The sequence below is a fragment of the Epinephelus fuscoguttatus genome, linkage group LG7 (assembly GCF_011397635.1).
Source record: "Epinephelus fuscoguttatus linkage group LG7, E.fuscoguttatus.final_Chr_v1".
Classification (NCBI taxonomy): domain Eukaryota; kingdom Metazoa; phylum Chordata; class Actinopteri; order Perciformes; family Serranidae; genus Epinephelus; species Epinephelus fuscoguttatus.
Genome location: NC_064758.1, coordinates 2,780,896 through 2,803,737, shown reverse-complemented (window position 1 = coordinate 2,803,737; position 22,842 = coordinate 2,780,896). Strand labels below are relative to the sequence as shown.

At 42.5% G+C, this 22,842-nt stretch overlaps 2 protein-coding genes across 7 annotated transcripts in view; one reads left to right on the top strand and one right to left on the bottom strand.

Annotated features, from left to right (window-relative positions):
* Nucleotides 1-22,842, bottom strand: part of vps13d (vacuolar protein sorting 13 homolog D) — a 396,056-nt gene that overhangs the window by 35,406 nt on the left and 337,808 nt on the right. For all 6 annotated transcript variants that reach the window (XM_049581624.1, XM_049581623.1, XM_049581627.1 and 3 more), the window contains exons 41-52: nucleotides 22,155-22,307; nucleotides 17,783-17,918; nucleotides 17,657-17,704; nucleotides 16,265-16,415; nucleotides 15,913-16,129; nucleotides 15,579-15,826; nucleotides 15,296-15,487; nucleotides 13,783-13,909; nucleotides 13,362-13,504; nucleotides 12,775-12,905; nucleotides 6,195-6,370; nucleotides 5,322-5,445 (exon numbers count right to left, since the gene is read on the bottom strand). In XM_049581624.1, coding sequence (XP_049437581.1) covers nucleotides 5,322-5,445; nucleotides 6,195-6,370; nucleotides 12,775-12,905; nucleotides 13,362-13,504; nucleotides 13,783-13,909; nucleotides 15,296-15,487; nucleotides 15,579-15,826; nucleotides 15,913-16,129; nucleotides 16,265-16,415; nucleotides 17,657-17,704; nucleotides 17,783-17,918; nucleotides 22,155-22,307 — 1,846 coding nt within the window. The remainder of the gene's footprint in view (nucleotides 1-5,321; nucleotides 5,446-6,194; nucleotides 6,371-12,774; nucleotides 12,906-13,361; nucleotides 13,505-13,782; nucleotides 13,910-15,295; nucleotides 15,488-15,578; nucleotides 15,827-15,912; nucleotides 16,130-16,264; nucleotides 16,416-17,656; nucleotides 17,705-17,782; nucleotides 17,919-22,154; nucleotides 22,308-22,842) is intronic.
* The window catches only part of LOC125892003 (immunoglobulin superfamily member 21-like), a 437,371-nt gene that overhangs the window by 190,098 nt on the left and 224,431 nt on the right, over nucleotides 1-22,842 (top strand). The gene's annotated exons all lie outside the window — the stretch shown is intronic.

Below are 22,842 nucleotides of genomic sequence, written 5' to 3'. Positions count from 1 at the left end.
AAAAGTTGTGCTTTCTCCCACACAGTCTGTCCTCTTTCCTCCTGGGTCTTGACCAGCCCAGACAGGCTCTCTCTTGCTCCTGGGTCCTTGACTTGCCCAGAAGTTCTTCCCCGCGGAGCTGCTGACCAGCTCAGAAGCCCTTGCCCCTAAACCACGAAGGGGGACAACTGCTCACAGACTCTCGTTGTTGTGAACCACGACTCACGACTTGCCCTCGCTCATGGAGCAAACCTGAAACCAGAGATGTTAGTCTGCAAACACAAGGTTTGAAACTAACTTTCCAGCAACAAGGTGGTTCTCCTGGTTAGCACCCCAGCGTCTACCTCTGCACACTAGACTGACTAACATATTAGCATTCAACATAACTAAACCCAAAGAGGCAACTCAAAGTCCCACTTCACACGGTCAGGCAACACCTCCCCCGATCTGAAGCCAGCTTTGATTCGCCAACCCCCTCTCTTACACACACACACACACACACACACACACACACACACTCACACATGTACAGTATATAGTTAGTTAGAATTTGTGTGGGTTTTTTTTTGCTTTGCTTCCTTGTTGGAGGATTATTTCAATGTTCCAATATTTTTGGAATCATACCTGCTGTCTGTTTAATGTTGCACAAGAGTGAATGAATAGCCAACCTCTGCTATGTCAAGAACTCCAAAATCCTTCAGGCTTTACTATTAATGTGGTTATGGTTATTAATTTAATTTAATTATTAATCAAAATTCCAAATTGATAGTTTAGTGAACATTTAGAGACTGATATCAGTAATTGGCTACCATTTTTCCCTTCTTGGGAATGGTGTCCCACAAGGTGATTTCATGTAAATTAAGTCACATTATTTAACATAATTAATAGGGATGTCCCAAGGAATGGGACTGGTTGCAGCCGTATTTTCAAGGTCTGGATCAATCAATCAATCAATCAATTTTATTTATAAAGCCCAATATCACAAATCACAATTTGCTTCACAGGGCTTTACAGCATACGACATCCCTCTGTCCTTATGACCCTCGCAGCGGATAAGGAAAAACTCCCCCCAAAAACCCCTTTAACAGGGAAAAAAAACGGTAGAAACCTCAGGAAGAGCAACTGAGGAGGGATCCCTCTTCCAGGACGGACAGACGTGCAATAGATGTTGTACAGAACAGATCAGCATAATAAATTAACAGTAATCCATATGACACAATGAGACACAGAGAGAGAGAGAGAGAGAGAGAGAGAGAGAGAGAGAGAGAGAGAGAGAGAGAGAGATGCAGGTAATGACAGTAGCCTACGACAACATTGTTGAAAGTAATAATATTATCGTTATAGTTATGGCTACTATGTTGAAAGTATGTATTAATATCTGGCAGTATACATGTGTGACAATAGTCATATGTGTATAATAACAGTAGAAGTATGACTAATGACTAATGATGGCAGCAGCAGCAGGAGGCATCTGGCAGGACCACGGCAGCAGCACAACCACACACGTCACGCTGTCCAGGCACCGTTGCGATATGAGTTAATCTGAGAGACAGTGGAGCACAAAGGCTCCGGAGAAGAAGCCGAGTTAGTGACATCCAGAATGGCCGAGTTAGCAAGATGCAGTAATAGAATGCGAGAGAGAGAGAGAGAGAGGAGAGAAGGTGCCCGGTGTATTATAGGGGGGGTCCTCCGGCAGACTAGGCCTAAGTCAGCCTAACTAGGGGCTGGTACAGGGCAAGCCTGAGCCAGCTCTAACTATAAGCTTTATCAAAGAGGAAAGTCTTAAGTCTAGTCTTAAATGTGGAGACGGTGTCTGCCTCCCGGACCGTAACAGGAAGATGATTCCACAGGAGAGGAGCCTGATAGCTGAAGGCTCTGGCTCCTGATCTACTTTTGGAGACTTTAGGGACCACGAGTAACCCTGCGTTCTCAGAGCGCAGTGTTCTGGTGGGATAATATCACACTATGAGCTCTCTAAGATACGACGGAGCTTGACCATTTAGAGCTTTATAAGTTAACAGTAGGATTTTAAATTCAATTCTGGATTTTACAGGGAGCCAGTGCAGAGAAGCTAAAACAGGAGAAATATGATCACGTGAAAAAATGCAGTCCGTGAGGTTTGTTTTAAATGAGAATTAAAAGACAAATCTTGATCAAATATCACTCCGAGGTTTCTTACGGTAGTGCTAGAGGCCAGAACAATGCCATCTAGAGAAACTATGTCATCAGATAAAGAGTCTCTGAGTTGTTTGGGGCCAAGAACAATAACTTCAGTTTTGTCTGAATTTAACATCAAATTGGTGCTCATCCAAGTTTTTATGTCTTTAAGGCAGTTATGGAGTTTAGTTAATTGATTAGTTTCTTCTGGCTTCATCGAAAAATACAACTGAGTATCATCCGCATAACAATGGAAATTTTTAGAGTGATTTCTAATGATGTTGCCTCAAGGAAGCATATATAGAGTAAATAGGACTGGTCCGAGCACAGAACCTTGCGGAACTCCTAAACAAACTTTGGTACATGAGGATGATTCATTATGAACGTCAACAAACTGAAAACGATCAGATAAATAAGATTTAAACTAGCTCAGTGCAGAATCTTTTAGGCCAATTAAGTGTTCCAGTCTCAGCAGTGGAATTTGATGGTCCATAGTGTCAAATGCTGCACTAAGATCTAATAAAACAAGTACAGAGACAAGTCCTTTGTCTGAAGCAATGAGAAAGTCATTTGTAATTTTGACTAGTGCTGTCTCAGTGCTATGATGCACTCTGAATCCTGACTGAAATTCCTCAAATAAATTATTATCAGGGCGGCACGGTGGTGTGGTGGTTAGCACTCTCGCCTCACAGCAAGAGGGTTGCTGGTTCGATCCCGGGCGTGGGAGCCCTTCTGTGTGGAGTTTGCATGTTCTCCCCGTGTCAGCGTGGGTTCTCTCCGGGCACTCCGGCTTCCTCCCACAGTCCAAAGACATGCAGATTGGGGACTAGGTTAATTGATAACTCTAAATTGTCCATAGGTGTGAATGTGAGTGTGAATGGTTGTTTGTCTCTATGTGTCAGCCCTGCGATAGTCTGGCGACCTGTCCAGGGTGTACCCTGCCTCTCGCCCGATGTCAGCTGGGATAGGCTCCAGCCCCCCCGCGACCCTCAAGAGGATGAAGCGGTTAGAAGATGAATGAATGAATGAATGAATGAAATTATTATCATGGAGAAAATCACACAGCTGGTCTGCGACTACTTTCTCAAGGATCTTTGACATAAAGGGAAGATTAGATATTGGTCTATAGTTGGCTCACACCTCTGGATCCAGGGTGGGCTTTTTTAGTAGAGGTTTAATTACAGCTACCTTAAAAGACTGTGGTACATAGCCTGTTAATAAGGATATATTGATCATATCTAATATATGAGTGTTAACTAAAGGAAAGACCTCCTTAAGTAGCCTAGTTGGGATGGGGTCTAAGAGACACGTTGATGATTTAGATGAAGAAATCACTGCGGTCAATTCTTGAAGAGAAAGGTTAGACAGGTACTATCTGAGGACAGGAGATCATGAATTTTGCCTCTAATAGTTAGAATTTTGTCATTAAAAAAGCTCATAAAATCATTACTGCTAAGGGCTAGAGGAATACAAGGCTCAATAGAGTTTTGACTCTCAGTCAGCCTGGCTACAGTGCTGAAAAGAAACCTGGGGTCGTTCTTATTGTCTTCTATTAATGCTGAGTAATAGTTTGCTCTGGCATTGCGGAGGCCCCTCTCATAAGTTTTGAGACTGTCTGTCCAGATTAAACGAGATTCGTCCAGTTTGGTTAATCGCCAATTCCTTTCAAATTTTCGCGATATTTGTTTTAACTTACGGGTTTGAGAGTTATACCAAGGAGCAAACTTTCTTTGCTTTTTTAACTTCTTTTTAAGAGGAGCTACAGAGTCAAGTGTTGTGAATGGATGTGACCGAGGATGGGACATCTCCACCTGGAGTAACGTTAGTATCCAGCTGGTCTTTATCTAGAGCTGGTGAGATATATTTCGGCTGCGTTTTGGAAAGCAGAGCTAAAGGGATAAACAAACATGGCAGCACACCGGTAAGGTAAGACAACACGTTTACATGTCGTTTTCTATATGTTCTCTGACATTTATCCTAAGGACATGAGGCGGTCTTTGTGGAAAAAAAGCTTGTTTAGTGGACTAACTTTGCACTTGAAAGTATGCCTGTTCTCTTACGTTTTAACAGGTCTGATGCTACTATGCACCCCGGCTGTGTCTAGGCTAACGGCTAACATGCTAACTATTATTTCTATGTCACTAGTCACTTGAAACAAATTTAGGATGATAGAAGACGGGTTGAAATAAACCGAAATTTCCCTTTAACTGACTTTGTTTTCTGCTCTGGTTTTTTGAGAGTGATATTTTTATTTGGTTTACACACTCCTAAACAGCACTGATGGCATTGTTTTGGGCACAATTAGTGAAATTGGAGCCATGGATGGACTATTGCTTGTTTAAACAGTTGTACAATATTGTGTGTGGTTTTTTGCCCCCTCTGTTGGTCCCAGGAAACAGCAGCACCAGGCTTGCACTGACACTACTAAAATAACTGAAAAGGAAAGGCTGCATTGTTTGTTAAATGTCAACAATGTTTTGAGGTGTGAATCTATTTTTTATTTATTAGGGGGCCAAAGCACAAGTGTGTGGAGTCTTGCTGCCATTTTAATTTCAATGTTAGACATTTCAAAGATTTTTTGTGTTGATTTATTTTCTATTTATTAAGGGGCCAAAGCAGCCAAAGCAAACCAGCTATATTTTTTATTTAACGTTAATGTTCAAGTTTAAAGTTTGTTTATTTAACCCTGTTAACAATAAATGGGTCAGTTTCTCATACCAACTGTTGTGGATCATTCTACCTAACCCGATTAAGTAGTTGTTCTTGTTAGAGTAATATTGCTTGATCAAACCTTTTCTAACATGACTGACAACAAAATAAGTGAATATCTATAATATGCGCTCGGATCGGTATCGGTATCGGTATCAGCCAAAACTCAAGGCTGTAATATTGGTATCGGATTGGAAGTGAAAAAGCTGGATGAGGACATCCCTAATAATTAATAATTACTATTTATTTCAGATATCCAATTTGATACTTTAATTGGAGATCTATTACAAGGTAAGGCCCGTGTTAAGGCCCAACAAATGGTGCCGTCATGTAAAACATAGCACTGGTGCCTAGATTACAACATTTTTGGTGTCCCCGTGTGACATTGTGAAAGATTTCCAACAAATAGTATTCCCACTTTTTATAAGACCCAGTAAATTCCCTAGACTACCGAAGCTATCACAACAGCGGCTTACCTCAGAAATGTTGTCGATGCGAAAGGGTGGAGGTAGCTGGTCAGTGTCAGTGAAGGAGATCTGGTAGGTAGCTCCCTTCAGGGTGATCTCTGTCCGCAGGAAGAAACAGTTCCCCAGTGTGTCCCTGTTTAAATCAAGATCCACCTGTCAAATACTTCACTTCAGTGACCATGCCAGCCATGTCGCTGGAATTGGTTTTCTGTACAGCATGGGGGAAAAAAAACGCCCAGTGTCACAGTATCAGCAGCCCAACTAATAGGCAGAGATGAGATATTACACAACTAGATTTACCACGCCACGGTTTTAACCAATAACTAAGATTGACATGTTTTAGCCTCCACGCACTAGTCAAGTCCCTCTTACAGTTTACATCCATGTCTGTGAAAACATGGATGCTTCACATACACGTTTGTAACAAATTTAAGGAAATTCCCTCAAGATGTTCTTGAGATATCGCAGTCATGAGAATAGGATGGATGGACGGATGGAAGTACGGACTCCGGCTACGGCTATCGCCATTGTGGAGGCATAATAAAAAAGAATCACAGCATTACTGTGTGTACAACTAAGATTGACATGTGTTTCAATGCAAGGATCAAGTTAATTATGATCCAGATGGTGCAGTTTAGCAGTTTCAGGATAAAGACAGACAGAATTTACACTTATACCTTCAATTGCAATGTTCAACCCCATAATTTAATAATCAACAGCGTAAAAACACTTTTCGGGATATGGCTATAAAAACAAAACTGGACCTAAATGATCTGTATTTAACACAAGCAAAAGTTAAGAAAAGGATCAAATATTTGAGCATTAGAACATACAGTACATTCTCCAATAAAGATGTATTCTTATTTGTAAAGGAGGGCTCACCTCATGTTGACATGAAAGGACTTGGGTTTGTTGACCTCGAAGCCTCCAGACCAGGTGCAGTTGAGGGTGTCCATGAGACGCACACACAGGAGCTGATCGTAGTCATTGCGGGGCCAGTGGAAGACGACGCTGGAGCCTGGCAGGGTGGAGATGTAACCCTCCGGGTTGGCCGTACCCTACAACAAATGTATTTATTAGTGACTTCTGACATATTGTATTTACATTTATATTGTCCTGGTGTGTGTGAATCTCGGGGGGGGGGGGGGGGGGGGTACAGATAGAGATTACTGTTGTGACCTCAGCCTCAGCCACATGTTTAAACAATAGAGAGGCCAGTCTAAGAACAAAGGAAACGGGCCAAGCTTTCATTGGTCCGGTAACTATAAAAGTGTAAATCACTTTTGAAATTCAAACTCTTGTTCCCTATTAGGCGAGTGAGATGGAACCCCCTATGACGTCACTGAGACTTTAATTGCTGCTGCGCGCTGATGCCCCTTGCAATCCCCATGTGACGAGTTGCTGGAAGGAAGCCAAAGCTTTCTGTGCGCAAGTTACTGCTAGGGAGCACCTCAAACGTTTGAATTCAACCAACCTAGGCCGCCCTTTAGTTTCTTGACTCGCTGGACAAGGAAAGACATTTTTTCTTTTGTTTTTTAACACTCCACGGAGCACCAGAAGAATGCTGCGCTACCCTGCCTCAGCATCTGCAGAGTTTGGAGAAACCCCCTTTTCTCCCGAGGAAGACGGAGCTACCAAGGCCCCATTTCTTCAACTGAGTTGACTCAGCTGATCCCTCTTCTGCCACGCCGAGGACAGCATCTTTCATCCCACTGTAGGAAGCTATACAGCGGCCCCGCACACTCATCCCACAGCAACAGACGGGACACACGTCGTCGTGCTGTGCGACTCAAGTAAGAGAGCTACAGTCTGGGCAGAGACTTTATATTTAGTGTGTGAATTAAGTGTGACTTTTAACTGTGATTTGTGAACTTTGAGGGCCGCCGTGTCCCTTTCTTTGATAATCTGATCATTGATTGCTGTTTGTTGTTGTGCTCCATGTCATTGGTCCAACAGCCCACTGGTCCGACATCCCATTAGTCCGACGTCCCGTTCTTCCGATATGTGATTATACTAGGCTATACTGTATTTGTGTACCATAGAGGATCAGCAAACGCAACAAAAGTAGGCTACTCGTCGAGATACAAGTGCCATAGAGAGAAGAGAGTGAAACATCATAACCTCCTGTTATTAACTCTGGGGTCGGAGTTGTGTGGGGAGCTCTCCGTGGTGCGCCGCGACCGGCTCTGGGTCAGCTGGGAAAGGCGTGAAGCAAAGCAGGCTCACGGCTTATGTGTTTGCCACTTTATTTTTCATTTTAACCCACACCGTGATCTTTTCCTGACCCTAACCAAGTGGTTTTTGTGCCTAAACCTAACCAGACCTTAATCACAGGGCATCATGATGATTTTGGAACAACAGGACTTCGGACCAATGAGTTTAATATGGTCGGAACAATGGGATGTCGGACCAATGGGCTGTCGGACCAATGGGCAGACCTTGCCGGAGCAAATTGATTGTGCCGTTAGCTGTGCCGGCCGCATGCTCACAATACGTCGCATTCCTATCTGTAACAAGGACCAGTGGATGGTAGGCTGACCCAGTTAGTCTACCGGCCACTGACGGAGAGGAAAGTGACCATTGTGTTCCTCTACGGCCGCTTTTACCTCTCTCTCTCTCTCTCTCTCTCTCTCTCTCTCTCTCCCCCTCTTTTAACTAACCTACACACACACTCGCACGCACAAACACACACCTTATACCTGTGGTAAAATCACACATTGCCTTGTAAGCAACTCCTTAAGGGCAATTCGCCATTACTACAGTCTATACACCTACACGTGTTGGCACAGCTATTCTGCTAGAGCATACAGTGTGTTTGATTCCGCTGGATGCCATCTTGTGCATACTTTAAAGGTGCACATGTGGCCAGCTGTTTTATGACCCATTGTCTTGCTCTAGTATCCCACCTCAGTACTTCTTCCCTCAAATTTCCCGCCTTACTCTTATCAGTACCTGCCGTGACGTGACGTGTTCCCCAGGAGGTCACACCCGCCATTTTCTCTCTTTCTCTTTCCCTTCACGCAAACACACACACACACACACACACACACACACACACACACACACACACACACACAGACGCCCAGCACATGCAGAGACCCACTTGCATGCTTTGATTTGTTGCTTTTAGTTAGTCAATTTAGTGTAGTATGTTTATTAAGTGAACAGCTTGTGATTGTTGAATCATAATTGTTTAATAAACACTTGTGATTTTACTAGAGCAGTCCTCTGTGGTGATTTGTGCATTGTTTTTGTATCAATAGCTGGTTGTGATGGTCAGTGCTCGGGTTCACACCTTCTAAATTATTTGATTGTTAATATTTATCTATATTAGCAAACTGAGACAAGGATTTTTCCCTTTTTGTCTAAAAACCGGTTGGTCATTAATCCCTGTATCCAGGGTGGTGCCCCGGAATCATTAATACACATTAATATTTTAATTTCTTAACTATTACAATTGGTAATTAATAACCAATAACCAACTTGCCTTAAGCAAATCCCTACATTACTTCTCATTTTACCGCTAAACAGAAACTAAAAACGGTTTCTGAAACCATTTGAAGTGAAAAATAGACAATGCAGTAACAGAATCTTGATTTATATTTGATCAGCGCTGTTGAGTTGGACCGTTTGACAGCAATTTATGAGCAGTGATTGACTGCATTGGGCACTCCTCGGCTCTGATTGGCTATTTTTGGTGCACTGCAGTAGATTCTAGTAAAGGAGGATCTAGGAGGATGATGATTTCTTCCACAAATTATCTGTCTCATGTGCTTTTTTCAGAATTTAGTTACAGTTTCAGCAAATATGACACTTTTTTTCACAACACTCACCACTACTTTAAAAGATAACTGTCGGTTTTTTCAACATTAACTTCATCTATCCCAATTTGGAGTATACTATGACATAAAACATGTTTCTTATGGGGCTCTCTGTGTCTTGGGGGACTGCTTCGAAATCTGCTGTTCTACACTGAGCTAGTGACGTCAGTGGTGCTCTGTAGAACTACAAGCTATTTCAAAAAGGAAAGGAAAAACTATTGCCAAAAGAAGGCATACATTTCAATGGGCCCGAAACATTAAAAATACACCAACGCGTATCGGCTTGTGCCTCTTTCAAGGTGTAGTGACACACAGAAGCAAACAGAGTGAAACAAGCTATTTCAGCTTGGATTTCTGGTCTCCTCCTCTGGGTATCCATGGGCTATGCTCTAAATGCATCTAAAAACAAATCTTCCTTCTTGTCTAGCACTAGGAAACTAGCTGCCTGTTCACCAAAATAGCATTATTTTTTATGAGTGCAGAGGATTATGGATGAGGGTATTTTTTACAGTGTATTGGCTGACTCGGATATTCAGGCAAGCCACCTGAAGAAATACAGCGGAAAGTGGCTGAGGCTGCAGCTGAGCCGTACAAGAGGGCACTGCCAAGGGGGGACCATCCAGAATCTGAGCTGCAGAGAGCAATGACTGACTGGTGGTGTCTTAGCTCAGACTGCCCTCCAATGCCGACAGAAACTAAATCATTCAGCTGCACTGAATATCAGCGCAGGCAGTTGTTCTGGACGCTGTTGCCAACTACAAACCAGAGAGGGCCCGTGTGTGCATCACTATGCATGAAAGTTTTACTTCTCAGTACACTGCTGTATTTTTAGTCATTTTATTTTGCTTCTGCCTCCAATGAATGACTGACAAGCTGAGAGACAGTGGGGAAATACAGCATGTAGAGCATGAATATATAAGCAATCGCCAGTTGTTGGGCTAACTGTGGCTGGCTGGAAAATCACTGAAGAACTTCAGGATTGTGAAGTTAAACTGAAAAAAAAATAAAATAAACAACCAAGAGCAGCAGGGCTGAGAGGGCAGATGACCATGAAGTGAGTATTTTTATCACCTAAAGCTGTGTTTTGGCTAACAAAGTAATAGATTTTGGATGTGGTGGTGATACACAACAACCAGCCACTAAACAGTAAGGCATATTGTTTGTGGATAACACTACAGTGTTCACAAATTTATGTCATTTTTCCAGTGTGACAGTTAAACAGTTAAGTAAGTCATTTCAGACACCTTTACTTTTTGAAAAGTACTTTTTGGGGTACTATGGGATTACTGGGTATCTGGGTCATTGCTACAAGCCCCCCGGTCCCTATATAACTGAAGTGAAAACTTAGTCTGCATACTCGGCGCAAAGTCACACATGCTTTCAGTGGGTGCTGGCCTCCGCCAGCTTTGTCCTTTTTTACCCATTCATGGACAGGATCATAAGGAGCAGCCGGGGAGAGGAAAGGTTCCGGTTTGAGGGCCTCACAATTCCATCTCTGCTGATGATTTGTGTCTGTTGGCTTCATCAATCCATGACCTCCAGCATGCAGTGGGCCAGTTTGCATTCAAGTGTGAAGCGATCGGAATGAGAGTCAGTACCTCCAAATCTGAGGCCATGATTCTCTGCTGGACAACAGTGGATTGCCTCCGCTGGGTTGGGAGAGGAGAGTTACTGCCCCAAGTGAAGGAGTTCAAGTGTCTCAGGGTCTTGTTCATAAGTGAGGGTAAAATGAAGCATGAAATACACAGGCAGTTAAGCCTGGTGTCTGCAGTGATGTGGGTGCTGCACCGGACTGTCGTGGTGAAGAGGAAGCTGGGCTGCAAGGCAAAGCTGTGGATTTACCAGTCCATCCATGTCCCAACCCTTGCCTATGGTCATGAGTTTTGGGAGGTGACTAAAAGAATTAGATTACGGATACAAGTGGGTGAAATTAGTTTCCTCTGAAGGGTAGCTGGGCTCAGCCTTAGAGATAGAGTCTGAAGATTGGACTTCTAGAGCCTTGGTCAATAACAGGCGGACCACGGATCGAGTCCGGACCCAGACACCATCCTGTACGAACCCGGACCTATAACAAGTAAATTATTAAGGGATTTTAAATTCTGACGTGATGGTTATAGTTTAACCAGTGCAATTTTTCTAGTTTTTACGGCACCAGTTTAGCTCATCAGGAAACACACAAACCAATTGCGTGCAAGTAAGTCATCCCACGTGATGCCACCCAGCCAATTAAATCTCTGCATTCCAGGCGATTAACATTGTGACTCTGTATATAGTCAGATGGGAGAGGTAAGTGACAAGCAGAAACACGATAGAAAAATATAAAGATATAAATATAGAAAAAGAAAGAAAGTGATAAAGGGAGAGAAGACGGAGAGGCAAGTGAGTGGGAGACAGGGAGAATCAGAGGAAGAGGCAAGTGAGCTTTCCCAGGTCTGAGGAAAGTAGCCCTGTACATATTGACCATGTTTGGCTCCACATACAGCTGCAAGGCAGCTTTCCCCACAGTGCACATAACAAAAACTAAATATCGCTGCAGGCTCACCAATGAGCACCTGCACATGTGTATGAGAATGGCCCTGACACCATTCCAGCCCAGATTTAAAATCCTGGCAGGACAAGTTTGAGCTCAGTACTCACTGAACAACAAAAAGTGGGGAAAGTGGGAAAAGAGGGAAAGAAAGACAAAGTGTGAAACTGTTCAATTGCTGTTCTAAAATTAAGCACTGTATTTTAAGATGCACATTTTTTCAAAAACAATTTCATTTATTTTCTCCATTTTATATATTTATTTTGGTTATTTATTTTTTAAATGCATATCTGTATAGTTCAGTGTTAAGTAACAAATAATATTGTCGAAATGTTTTTGACTCAGACTTTCTTTTTTTGATTTGACTGTCAGATTGACTGTTCATTACATGCAGACGTTGATACAACTACTAGGCTACTTCAATATATATCACAGTAAATCACATCGCAAGTTAGACATTATTTTGTTCCGGACCTTTGTGCAAGGAAATTTTCTCTAACTGGACCTCTTTGACTTTTAGTTGAATGCCCCTGTTCTAGAGGGAACTTGGAGTAGAGCCGCAGCTCCTTTGCGTCAAAGGGGCCAGTTGATGTGGTTCAGGCATCTCATCAGGATGCCTCCTGGACGCCTCCCATCAAAGATTTTCATGGCATGTCCAAGTGATAGGAGGCCACAAGGCAGCAAAACACACTGGAGAGATTATATAACTCATCTGGCCTGGGAAAGCCTTGGAATTCCACAGGAGGAACTGGAAAGTGTTGCTGGGGAGAGGGATGCCTGAAATACCTTGCTTAGCCTGCTGCCCCCAGATAAGTGAAATGAAAGTGGATGAATGAATGTTAAAAAAAAAAAAATCAACCTTTGGTCCCATTCTAAGCCTCTGTGTCAACACGTGGGTCCCCCAAACAAGCTCCCTTAACACAACACCTAGAATAATGTCATAATATCGATATCAAGGTATATGGTCAAAAATATCATGATAGTTGATTTTCTCAGTACCACCCAGCCCTAAAACAAAGGCCCTTGACCCAATCTAAACTGATGCTGCACTGTATAAGGTATGCATCTTAATCACTAGGCTACTAGAACACCCTGTAAATGTTTTATTTTTCACCTTTCCTCTTGCAAACTCTCTCTGAGCAAAGGCCAGTTTGTGTGTAGAGCGGTTGTCCAGCAGGTAGCGCGGGGCAAAGGTCACTATGTGAGTGTCCCTGTAGCGTCCTTTTCCTTTCCGCACACTGATGCCTGTGTTGATCAGACAGGGAACAATGAACATCTGACAAACATTTTTATTGATAATGTGACAGTAAAAGATTTATTTTATCTCTTATATCAACAGTTAAATAAAAATTAAATAAAAAACTGCTGTGCAGTACAGAAAAAGGTCCATATGCAAAAAATAATTATTGATAATAGCCAAAAAGAAGCTGCAAGTTGGCACCAGACCTTTTACTCAAAGCACAGAAAGAGGAGAGCAAATTATGAGAAAAGTACTATTAGAGTCCTGGTCAGAGGAAAAATTTGAGGAGGTCATGAATACAATCTAATAGACTACTGCAATACACCATTTCAATTCTTATATCTTATATTCCTTTGCAAAATGAGATACTGCAGACAGTAAAATGAACCTGACTTTAAAATGCTGAACACAAATTGGAAGATCAGGATCAGAGCTGATTCTGTGTATCAGATACAACTTGCCAATATTGTAGATGAGGCCAGGTCTGTTCCCGTGCTGGATAACCTTCACTGCCCTTACTCCACTCCCTCCATCCAGGGAGAAGCCCTGGCACCAACCTGGAACTCCATCTGGGTGGATCCCTTTCCCAATCCGCATAGTACACCTGGAATCAAGATAGACAGGAAAAAGTGGAATGTAGGGATGCAGCTGCTGTGACTCAGGAGTCTTGGTCATTACAGGGTAGGTGACTCTATCATTTGCACATGTTGCAGTGTCTTGGGCAAGTCTTTGAATCTCAGGCAGGCTGTCACCGTCACTGTTTGTGTGCAGTCCTGTTGGGTAGAACATTGCTCACTACCTAAGACATTCTATATTGCCCAGATTTATGTGTTTAGGACTCAAGAGAGAAACAGAGTGGTCTGATCTCTGACACAGACTTACATAGCAGGCTGCTCCTTGTCAGTGTAGCAGAACAGTAATGGACTGAGGCTTCGGGCCAGCTCGTGCTCCTCAAACTGGCCTGCTGCATCAGCTTTGCCATTGTCTTGACGGAAAATTAAAGGCAGACCTGAGGGGGGAAAATGGCTTTAGGGAATGATAACAGGGAACATTTTTTCTCATAAGCTGTACAACTGTTGTTAATAACAACTAGGGACCATCTTACAATGGGATCACACCAGCCGCAGTGCTGATCCACAACTTCAAGCTAATGTGGGCCAGGGGCATAAAGTGTGTGGGGGAGTTATGGCGCCTTCCCTTCTTCTGACACTCCTACTTCGGGCCCCCTTGCTCAGACCACACCTATCTTAAAAGTTTGTCTTCACTGTGATCTCAACTACATACTTGTTAAGTTACGTGACTGCATATTGCACTATTGCGATGCCATCACAGTCACGGCAGGCAGATAGATAGACAGACACCTGGCAAAACACTCAAAACTACCTCTGTGGTAGTTGCTGCTACAATTTTATGCATTTTGCCATGATGACACACACACACACACACACACACACACACACACACACACACACACACACACACACACAGAGTTGTTCTTCTATCCTTGTGAGGACCCAGATTGACATAATGCATTCCTAGCCCGTTACCCTAAGGGACTGTTTGTTATTTATGAGAGAGAGAAGATGGTGCGAAAAGGGGGAGGCATGTCAAATAATTTTCAAAGCACTGGTGGAGAACTTATGTTTTTAACTTTAGCTCAGGGGAGAGGCATACAAATTTAAAAGGTTGTATTTTATATTTTACTACAGATTTTTAAAGAAAACATACCATCCATATTTTTTCAATTTGCCTTCCAAATTTTGCCAGTTTGCTAAATTTTGGCTATAATTTTTGATAATTTTTATCGATAATTGTTGGTAGTAATTTTTAGCGATTAAAAAGAAAACATGCAGGTTTGGAAGGCATTTTTTTATTACTGCTTGCTTGCCAAAATGACACCATTTATAATAGCCAGAAACTGTAAAATCAGAAATTTGGATTTTCAAATTTCTGACAGTCCTTGGACATATCATGAGTGATGAACACTTCCATCAGAAAAAACTAAATACATAACAAACCTGAGCTTAAAATAGTGATATTTAATCAAAATCTCATATCTCTCTCAGTTTCATATACAATATGAGTCAGTAAGTACTGTCTGTATTTTCATTCTAAAGTGGCCATATCCTTTAACCATAACAACTAAATTCCTTACCCGAACCCTTACCCTAACCTGAACTTATTTGTAACCTGAACCCTAAAACCAAGTCTTAACTCTCAAACAGGCCTATGAAGAAGTGAGGACCAGCCAAAGTGTCCTTACTTCTCAAAAACGTCCTCACTCTGTTGCTTAAATATATATTTTTGGCCTCACTATTTATCATGTACAAGTACACAGACACACAGACACACAGACACACACACAGAGATTCACAAGGTCAGAAGAAAACGTTACCAGTCTTGTTGATAAGCCAGTAGGGGGCAGAAATCAGGATCTTTAGTGCCCCCTGCGCTCGCAGAATGATGCGGATGGTGAGGCAAAGCAGATGTTTGTTGGTGTCATACAGCCTCATGCGTACCACATAGTTTTGAGTCCCAGGAGGAATCAGCAGCTCTTTGCACACAGGGAAGTTCTCCAGCAGAACTCCTGAAGGAAACACACCATATACACCAGGGATCAGAAGAAGGACAAGGTTTAGGAAGTAGACACCAGCCAGTGCCTGACTTTTGACCCTGACCTAGCTCCATATTCTGTGAGGTGTCAGCAGCGTGAAGCACAGCCTCTTTTCCTGGCTTCAGTGAGCCTTTGATGGACGTTCCTTTAATGTAGTAGTTGAGGTCACAGGGCAGCAGGTTGGCCAGCACCATGGTAGGCAGCAGGTAGATGGTGTGGCCTGGCTGTCGATAGATTTGCTTTGCACTGCCAGAAACCTTCTTGGCAGGCTGCTGGTCTGGGTAGTTCTCCTTTTTGATGACCACACAAAACCTGTGAGATGCAAAGAAACAAGGATAATGGTACCAGATATGAGGAAGACCAGAACTAAGAATAAAAATGTGACTGACTGTTTTTACCTGAAGTTCCGCTTGTGGCTGTCATCAAAGTCTGCTGACTGACAATCCCTCTTACTGCTGCTGATCTCTCCGGGCCGCTCCACGCTGGTCCAGTGGATGGGAACCTTACAGAAGAACAAGCCCAGGCCTTTGGGCCGAGCCTGCAGCCGCCAGGACGTCAGGTGGAGGGGGACCGCCAAGGCCTGGCCAGGAAGAATGGGAGGCAACACCACTGGTTCTGACAACACAGCGACACAGTTGGCTTTCATTAAAAATATAACATAAAAAAAGATTAAAATATATGAAATTAAAACAGAAGTTTAAGGATAAGAAATATTCATATTTAAACAAATAAAATGGAGCAGTGTCTTACTGTCAGGAGCAGAGGGGCTGTCGAGTCTGACCTCCATGGGAACATCCAGCCGGTTCTTCACCATGAGGGCAGAGCGGACGGTGATGACTTTCCTGGCACTGCCCTCCATTGTGATGGAGAAGACCACTCTGACTGGAGGCAGGGCCGAGAACTGGGGGGTCGAGAGGATTCACACACAAAACATGTCACAATCACATTTCAGTTCATATTGAGCATCTGTGTTGTTTCAACTACTGCTGCTACCAAATGCTAAGGACAATCAACCAGGGTCTGTGTACCATTTGTTTGTTTGAATTTCAGTGAAGAACGAAAAAACAATAAAATGAAAAAATGATTTCTTATTTCATTATTTGTTTTTCAATGTCCAACAAAAAACAGATTTCGACTTCTTTTTCAAATATTTCATTTAGTGCGCAGGTCAAAAATAGAACATTGAAAAAACGGTCTTGATCCCTTTTTGTAATTTTGATATTTAATCTCTCTCATTTCTGTGCCCCGGAAGTTATTCAGCCTAGCACGTACTTAATTTACTGTCTGATACTGATAGTAGGCTGTTATTTATTATGGCTGCCTTGGAATCCCAAGGGTTATGCGCTTGTTGCCGCGATGTAAAACATAACTTTGATTCTGTAACATCGCCATTGCTCTCGAAGGCACTGGTAGATCTACAGTCATCTGATTCACAGCTTCCGATTAGAATTTCTCGGTCCACCTTAAATGTCGCATAACGCATGTAGATGGCAGTATTCAGTCATTTTCAAGCTAATTCATAAACTGAAAAATTGAATACGGGGAAGATTAAATGACAATGATCAGTAGAGTGCAACTGTCCTAAATTTTGAGCATTTTAACTGTAGTGTATTTTTCTTATTGTCTTTACTCATGGTAAGCTGCTTTTCAGTCTTGCTGCGGTCTTGTTTGCTCTGTATTAAAAAGTCTTAAGAAACTAATACTCCAGCATAACAGGAAATGTCAAAGGGTGTCATAATCCTGAGTTTTATTCATTTTACTGTAGTATTTCTTCTTAATGATCTCAATGTTAATTGTGATGTGATGTAAAAAAAAAAAAAAAGGTCTAGATCACACACAACTATACTTAGACTAATCAAATCTGGACTAGATTAACATGGAGAATCCAGAGACTCATTAAAACACAGTTTCATATTTGTGAAACCTTTACTTTATTTCTTCTTGTTCTTGTGTACTGACGTCGATGGACGTACATCGTAGCCTGCGATTCAGTAGGAGCTGTCATCGTGCAGTCTGCATACATCAAACTTGATGTTGTACCCAAGTTTATCAGATCCATATCGCAAAGTGTAGCTAACTTATAAGATTGCTAAAATCTCACAGTCTGCAGGAGGCTTTAGACGAATAACTTGCCAAACTTACATAAACATGTGGGTGGATGATGTTGGTTCTGCTAATAGGACTGCCAACCTGTGAAAGAGTATCGGAGAAAGACTTCACATCAAATTCTGTTGGAAATCCTTACATTAGTTTTTGATTTGCACTCACAGTATTAGAAGAGTTGTTTCTGTCTGGAGCTGCGTAACGGAAGAAAACGCCAACTTTGTCCACAGATACTGGCTTGACTTGCTCCCATCCACACACACGAACCAGCAGCTGGTGCAGCTTCAGCTCATGAGTGTGTCTGCAGAGGAGGGGGTATCAAGGCATCACTGATACACAATCAGAATCTACTAAATGCATTTGTGGAATGAAGTGAAGTGAAATGAGAACAAAAAAACTAGTTTTAAAAATTCTGAAAAATAAAAAAATAAAAAGATACTGCGTACATATGTATTCACCCTTTTGCTACAATGCCCCAAATACATACATACATACATACAGTACAGGCCAAAAGTTTGGACACACCTTCTCATTCAATGCGTTTTCTTTATTTTCATGACTATTTACATTGTAGATTCTCACTGAAGGCATCAAAACTATGAATGAACACATGTGGAGTTATGTACTTAACAAAAAAAGGTGAAATAACTGAAAACATGTTTTGTATTCTAGTTTCTTCAAAATAGCCACCCTTTGCTCTGATTACTGCTTTGCACACTCTTGGCATTCTCTCCATGAGCTTCAAGAGGTAGTCACCTGAAATGGTTTTCCAACAGTCTTGAAGGAGTTCCCAGAGGTGTTTAGCACTTGTTGGCCCCTTTGCCTTCACTCTGCGGTCCAGCTCACCCCAAACCATCTCGATTGGGTTCAGGTCCGGTGACTGTGGAGGCCAGGTCATCTGCCGCAGCACTCCATCACTCTCCTTCTTGGTCAAATAGCCCTTACACAGCCTGGAGGTGTGTTTGGGGTCATTGTCCTGTTGAAAAATAAATGATCGTCCAACTAAACGCAAACCGGATGGGATGGCATGTCGCTGCAGGATGCTGTGGTAGCCATGCTGGTTCAGTGTGCCTTCAATTTTGAATAAATCCCCAACAGTGTCACCAGCAAAACACCCCCACACCATCACACCTCCTCCTCCATGCTTCACAGTGGGAACCAGGCACGTGGAATCCATCCGTTCACCTTTTCTGCGTCTCACAAAGACACGGCGGTTGGAACAAAAGATCTCAAATTTGGACTCATCAGACCAAAGCACAGATTTCCACTGGTCTAATGTCCATTCCTTGTGTTTCTTGGCCCAAACAAATCTCTTCTGCTTGTTGCCTCTCCTTAGCAGTGGTTTCCTAGCAGCTATTTGACCATGAAGGCCTGATTCGCGCAGTCTCCTCTTAACAGTTGTTGTAGAGATGGGTCTGCTGCTAGAACTCTGTGTGGCATTCATCTGGTCTCTGATCTGAGCTGCTGTTAACTTGCGATTTCTGAGGCTGGTGACTCGTATGAACTTAACCTCAGAAGCAGAGGTGACTCTTGGTCTTCCTTTCCTGGGTCGGTCCTCATGTGTGCCAGTTTCGTTGTAGCGCTTGATGGTTTTTGCGACTCCACTTGGGGACACGTTTAAAGTTTTTGCAATTTTCCGGACTGACTGACCTTCATTTCTTAAAGTAATGATGGCCACTCGTTTTTCTTTAGTTAGCTGATTGGTTCTTGCCATAATATGAATTTTAACAGTTGTCCAATAGGGCTGTCGGCTGTGTATTAACCTGACTTCTGCACAACACAACTGATGGTCCCAACCCCATTGATAAAGCAAGAAATTCCACTAATTAACCTGATAAGGCACACCTGTGAAGTGGAAACCATTTCAGGTGACTACCTCTTGAAGCTCATGGAGAGAATGCCAAGAGTGTGCAAAGCAGTAATCAGAGCAAAGGGTGGCTATTTTGAAGAAACTAGAATATAAAACATGTTTTCAGTTATTTCACCTTTTTGTTAAGTACATAACTCCACATGTGTTCATTCATAGTTTTGATGCCTTCAGTGAGAATCTACAATGTAAATAGTCATGAAAATAAAGAAAACGCATTGAATGAGAAGGTGTGTCCAAACTTTTGGCCTGTACTGTACATACGTATATATACACGTGTATATATATATATATACACATATATACATATATATATACACACACACACACATATAAATATATATACACATATACACACACACATATACGTATATATATATATATATACAGTACAGGCCAAAAGTTTGGACACACCTTCTCATTCAATGCGTTTTCTTTATTTTCATGACTATTTACATTGTAGATTCTCACTGAAGGCATCAAAACTATGAATGAACACATGTGGAGTTATGTACTTAACAAAAAAAGGTGAAATAACTGAAAACATGTTTTATATTCTAGTTTCTTCAAAATAGCCGCCCTTTGCTCTGATTACTGCTTTGCACACTCTTGGCATTCTCTCCATGAGCTTCAAGAGGTAGTCACCTGAATTGGTTTTCCAACAGTCTTGAAGGAGTTCCCAGAGGTGTTTAGCACTTGTTGGCCCCTTTGCCTTCACTCTGCGGTCCAGCTCACCCCAAACCATCTCCATTGGGTTCAGGTCCAGTGACTGTGGAGGCCAGGTCATCTGCCGCAGCACTCCATCACTCTCCTTCTTGGTCAAATAGCCCTTATACAGCCTGGAGGTGTGTTTGGGGTCATTGTCCTGTTGAAAAATAAATGATCGTCCAACTAAACGCAAACCGGATGGGATGGCATGTCGCTGCAGGATGCTGTGGTAGCCATGCTGGTTCAGTGTGCCTTCAATTTTGAATAAATCCCCAACAGTGTCACCAGCAAAACACCCCCACACCATCACACCTCCTCCTCCATGCTTCACAGTGGGAACCAGGCATGTGGAATCCATCCGTTCACCTTTTCTGCGTCTCACAAAGACACAGCGGTTGGAACCAAAGATCTCAAATTTGGACTCATCAGACCAAAGCACAGATTTCCACTGGTCTAATGTCCATTCCTTGTGTTTCTTGGCCCAAACAAATCTCTTCTGCTTGTTGCCTCTCCTTAGCAGTGGTTTCCTAGCAGCTATTTGACCATGAAGGCCTGATTCGCGCAGTCTCCTCTTAACAGTTGTTCTAGAGATGGGTCTGCTGCTAGAACTCTGTGTGGCATTCATCTGGTCTCTGATCTGAGCTGCTGTTAACTTGCGATTTCTGAGGCTGGTGACTCAGATGAACTTATCCTCAGAAGCAGAGGTGACTCTTGGTCTTCCTTTCCTGGGTCGGTCCTCATGTGTGCCAGTTTCCTTGTAGCGCTTGATGGTTTTTGCGACTCCACTTGGGGACACATTTAAAGTTTTTGCAATTTTCCGGACTGACTGACCTTCATTTCTTAAAGTAATGATGGCCACTCGTTTTTCTTTAGTTAGCTGATTGGTTCTTGCCATAATACGAATTTTAACAGTTGTCCAATAGGGCTGTCGGCTGTGTATTAACCTGACTTCTGCACAACACAACTGATGGTCCCAACCCCATTGATAAAGCAAGAAATTCCACTAATTAACCCTGATAAGGCACACCTGTGAAGTGGAAACCATTTCAGGTGACTACCTCTTGAAGCTCATGGACAGAATGCCAAGAGTGTGCAAAGCAGTAATCAGAGCAAAGGGTGGCTGTTTTGAAGAAACTAGAATATAAAACATGTTTTCAGTTATTTCACCTTTTTTTGTTAAGTACATAACTCCACATGTGTTCATTCATAGTTTTGATGCCTTCAGTGAGAATCTACAATGTAAATAGTCATGAAAATAAAGAAAACGCATTGAATGAGAAGGTGTGTCCAAACTTTTGGCCTGTACTGTATATATATATATATATATATATATATATATATATATATATGTATCACGCGGCAGCTACTCAATGCATTTAGGCATGTGGACATGGTCAAGATGACCTGCTGAAGTTTGAACTGAATGCTAAAGGCTAAACAGACCTTGGATCTAGGTACCATGTCTGAAGGGTTACTTTTGGTTTCAAAGGCCCTATACTGAAAGTCTTCAGTGGAAATGGGGCTTGTTAGTGCTGCAGTTGGAGTTGGTCTCTGGTCACAGGAGCAGCTGGTGCAGTGGGAGTTCACCTGTTGAGTTGTGGGTGTGCTGTGGCACTGGTAGTAGTTTGGGTGTTTTTCTGTTTGAAAAGGGGGTTTATTTTGTGTGTAGTTTCGATTATCCGCGTGTAGTATACCTCCAGTGCACTGGTCTGCAGATTGGTGTGCCACACTCCTGCAGCAAGACGCTTTAACTTTCAACTGCTTTCATAATATTGCTGTTAAGGACCCTGAATTTGATTAAAGCCTGCTATTGCATTTTGACCCATACTGACTGTTGGCTTCATTACTGAAGTTCACCTGTAGTTATATGAAAGTTAAGCTGGGTGTCACATACTTTCATTAACAGTTACATATACATTGAACAATATCCAAAGGTACTGTGAATGTGAATCAAAGCTGTACCGGTGGCGGAGCTTCTCGTGGGCTTCAAACTCAAAGGGAAGCTCCTCCCCTGGCAGCACCTCTCTCCACTGGCTGACATTGTGAGTGTCATCAGTTCCTGGACCGTGGACATTTGAGATGGAGTCTGCACTGCTGCTGTGAGACAGTGCTACCCTGTGGGGAACATGTGAATAGCTTTACCTGGAGACAGTATATCTGGGATCAGTTTCTACTCTTAACAGCTGCAGCAGACTCACTAAAAATTTGACCAGTTTAAAAAACTGTAGCTGCCATTAGTCACTTGGTCAGAAAAAACAAAAGAAAATGGTGTCCAGGTTAAAAAATACCAAAGTTACCCCTTAAGGTGTTCTGGAATATTGTGCTCACAAGAATGAGATGGATACAAGGTCACACTGACCTTTACCCTTGACCACCAAAATCTAATTAGGTCATTGTTAAGTCCAAAGGAACGTTTATGCCAAATCTGAAGAAATTCCCTCAAGGTGTTCTTGAGATACTGGGTTCACAGGAACGGTAAGGACGGACAACCCAAAAACACGATGCTTCCTGCTACAGCCATCACCAGCGCAGAGGCATAAATCCATGCTGTCGGAGTGTTGCCAGTAGGAGAACTGATAATGTTAATAATATCAGAATGGCACTGTTGAAGCAGTTTGTTCTCCAGAACTATCATACCAAATTAGTAGGT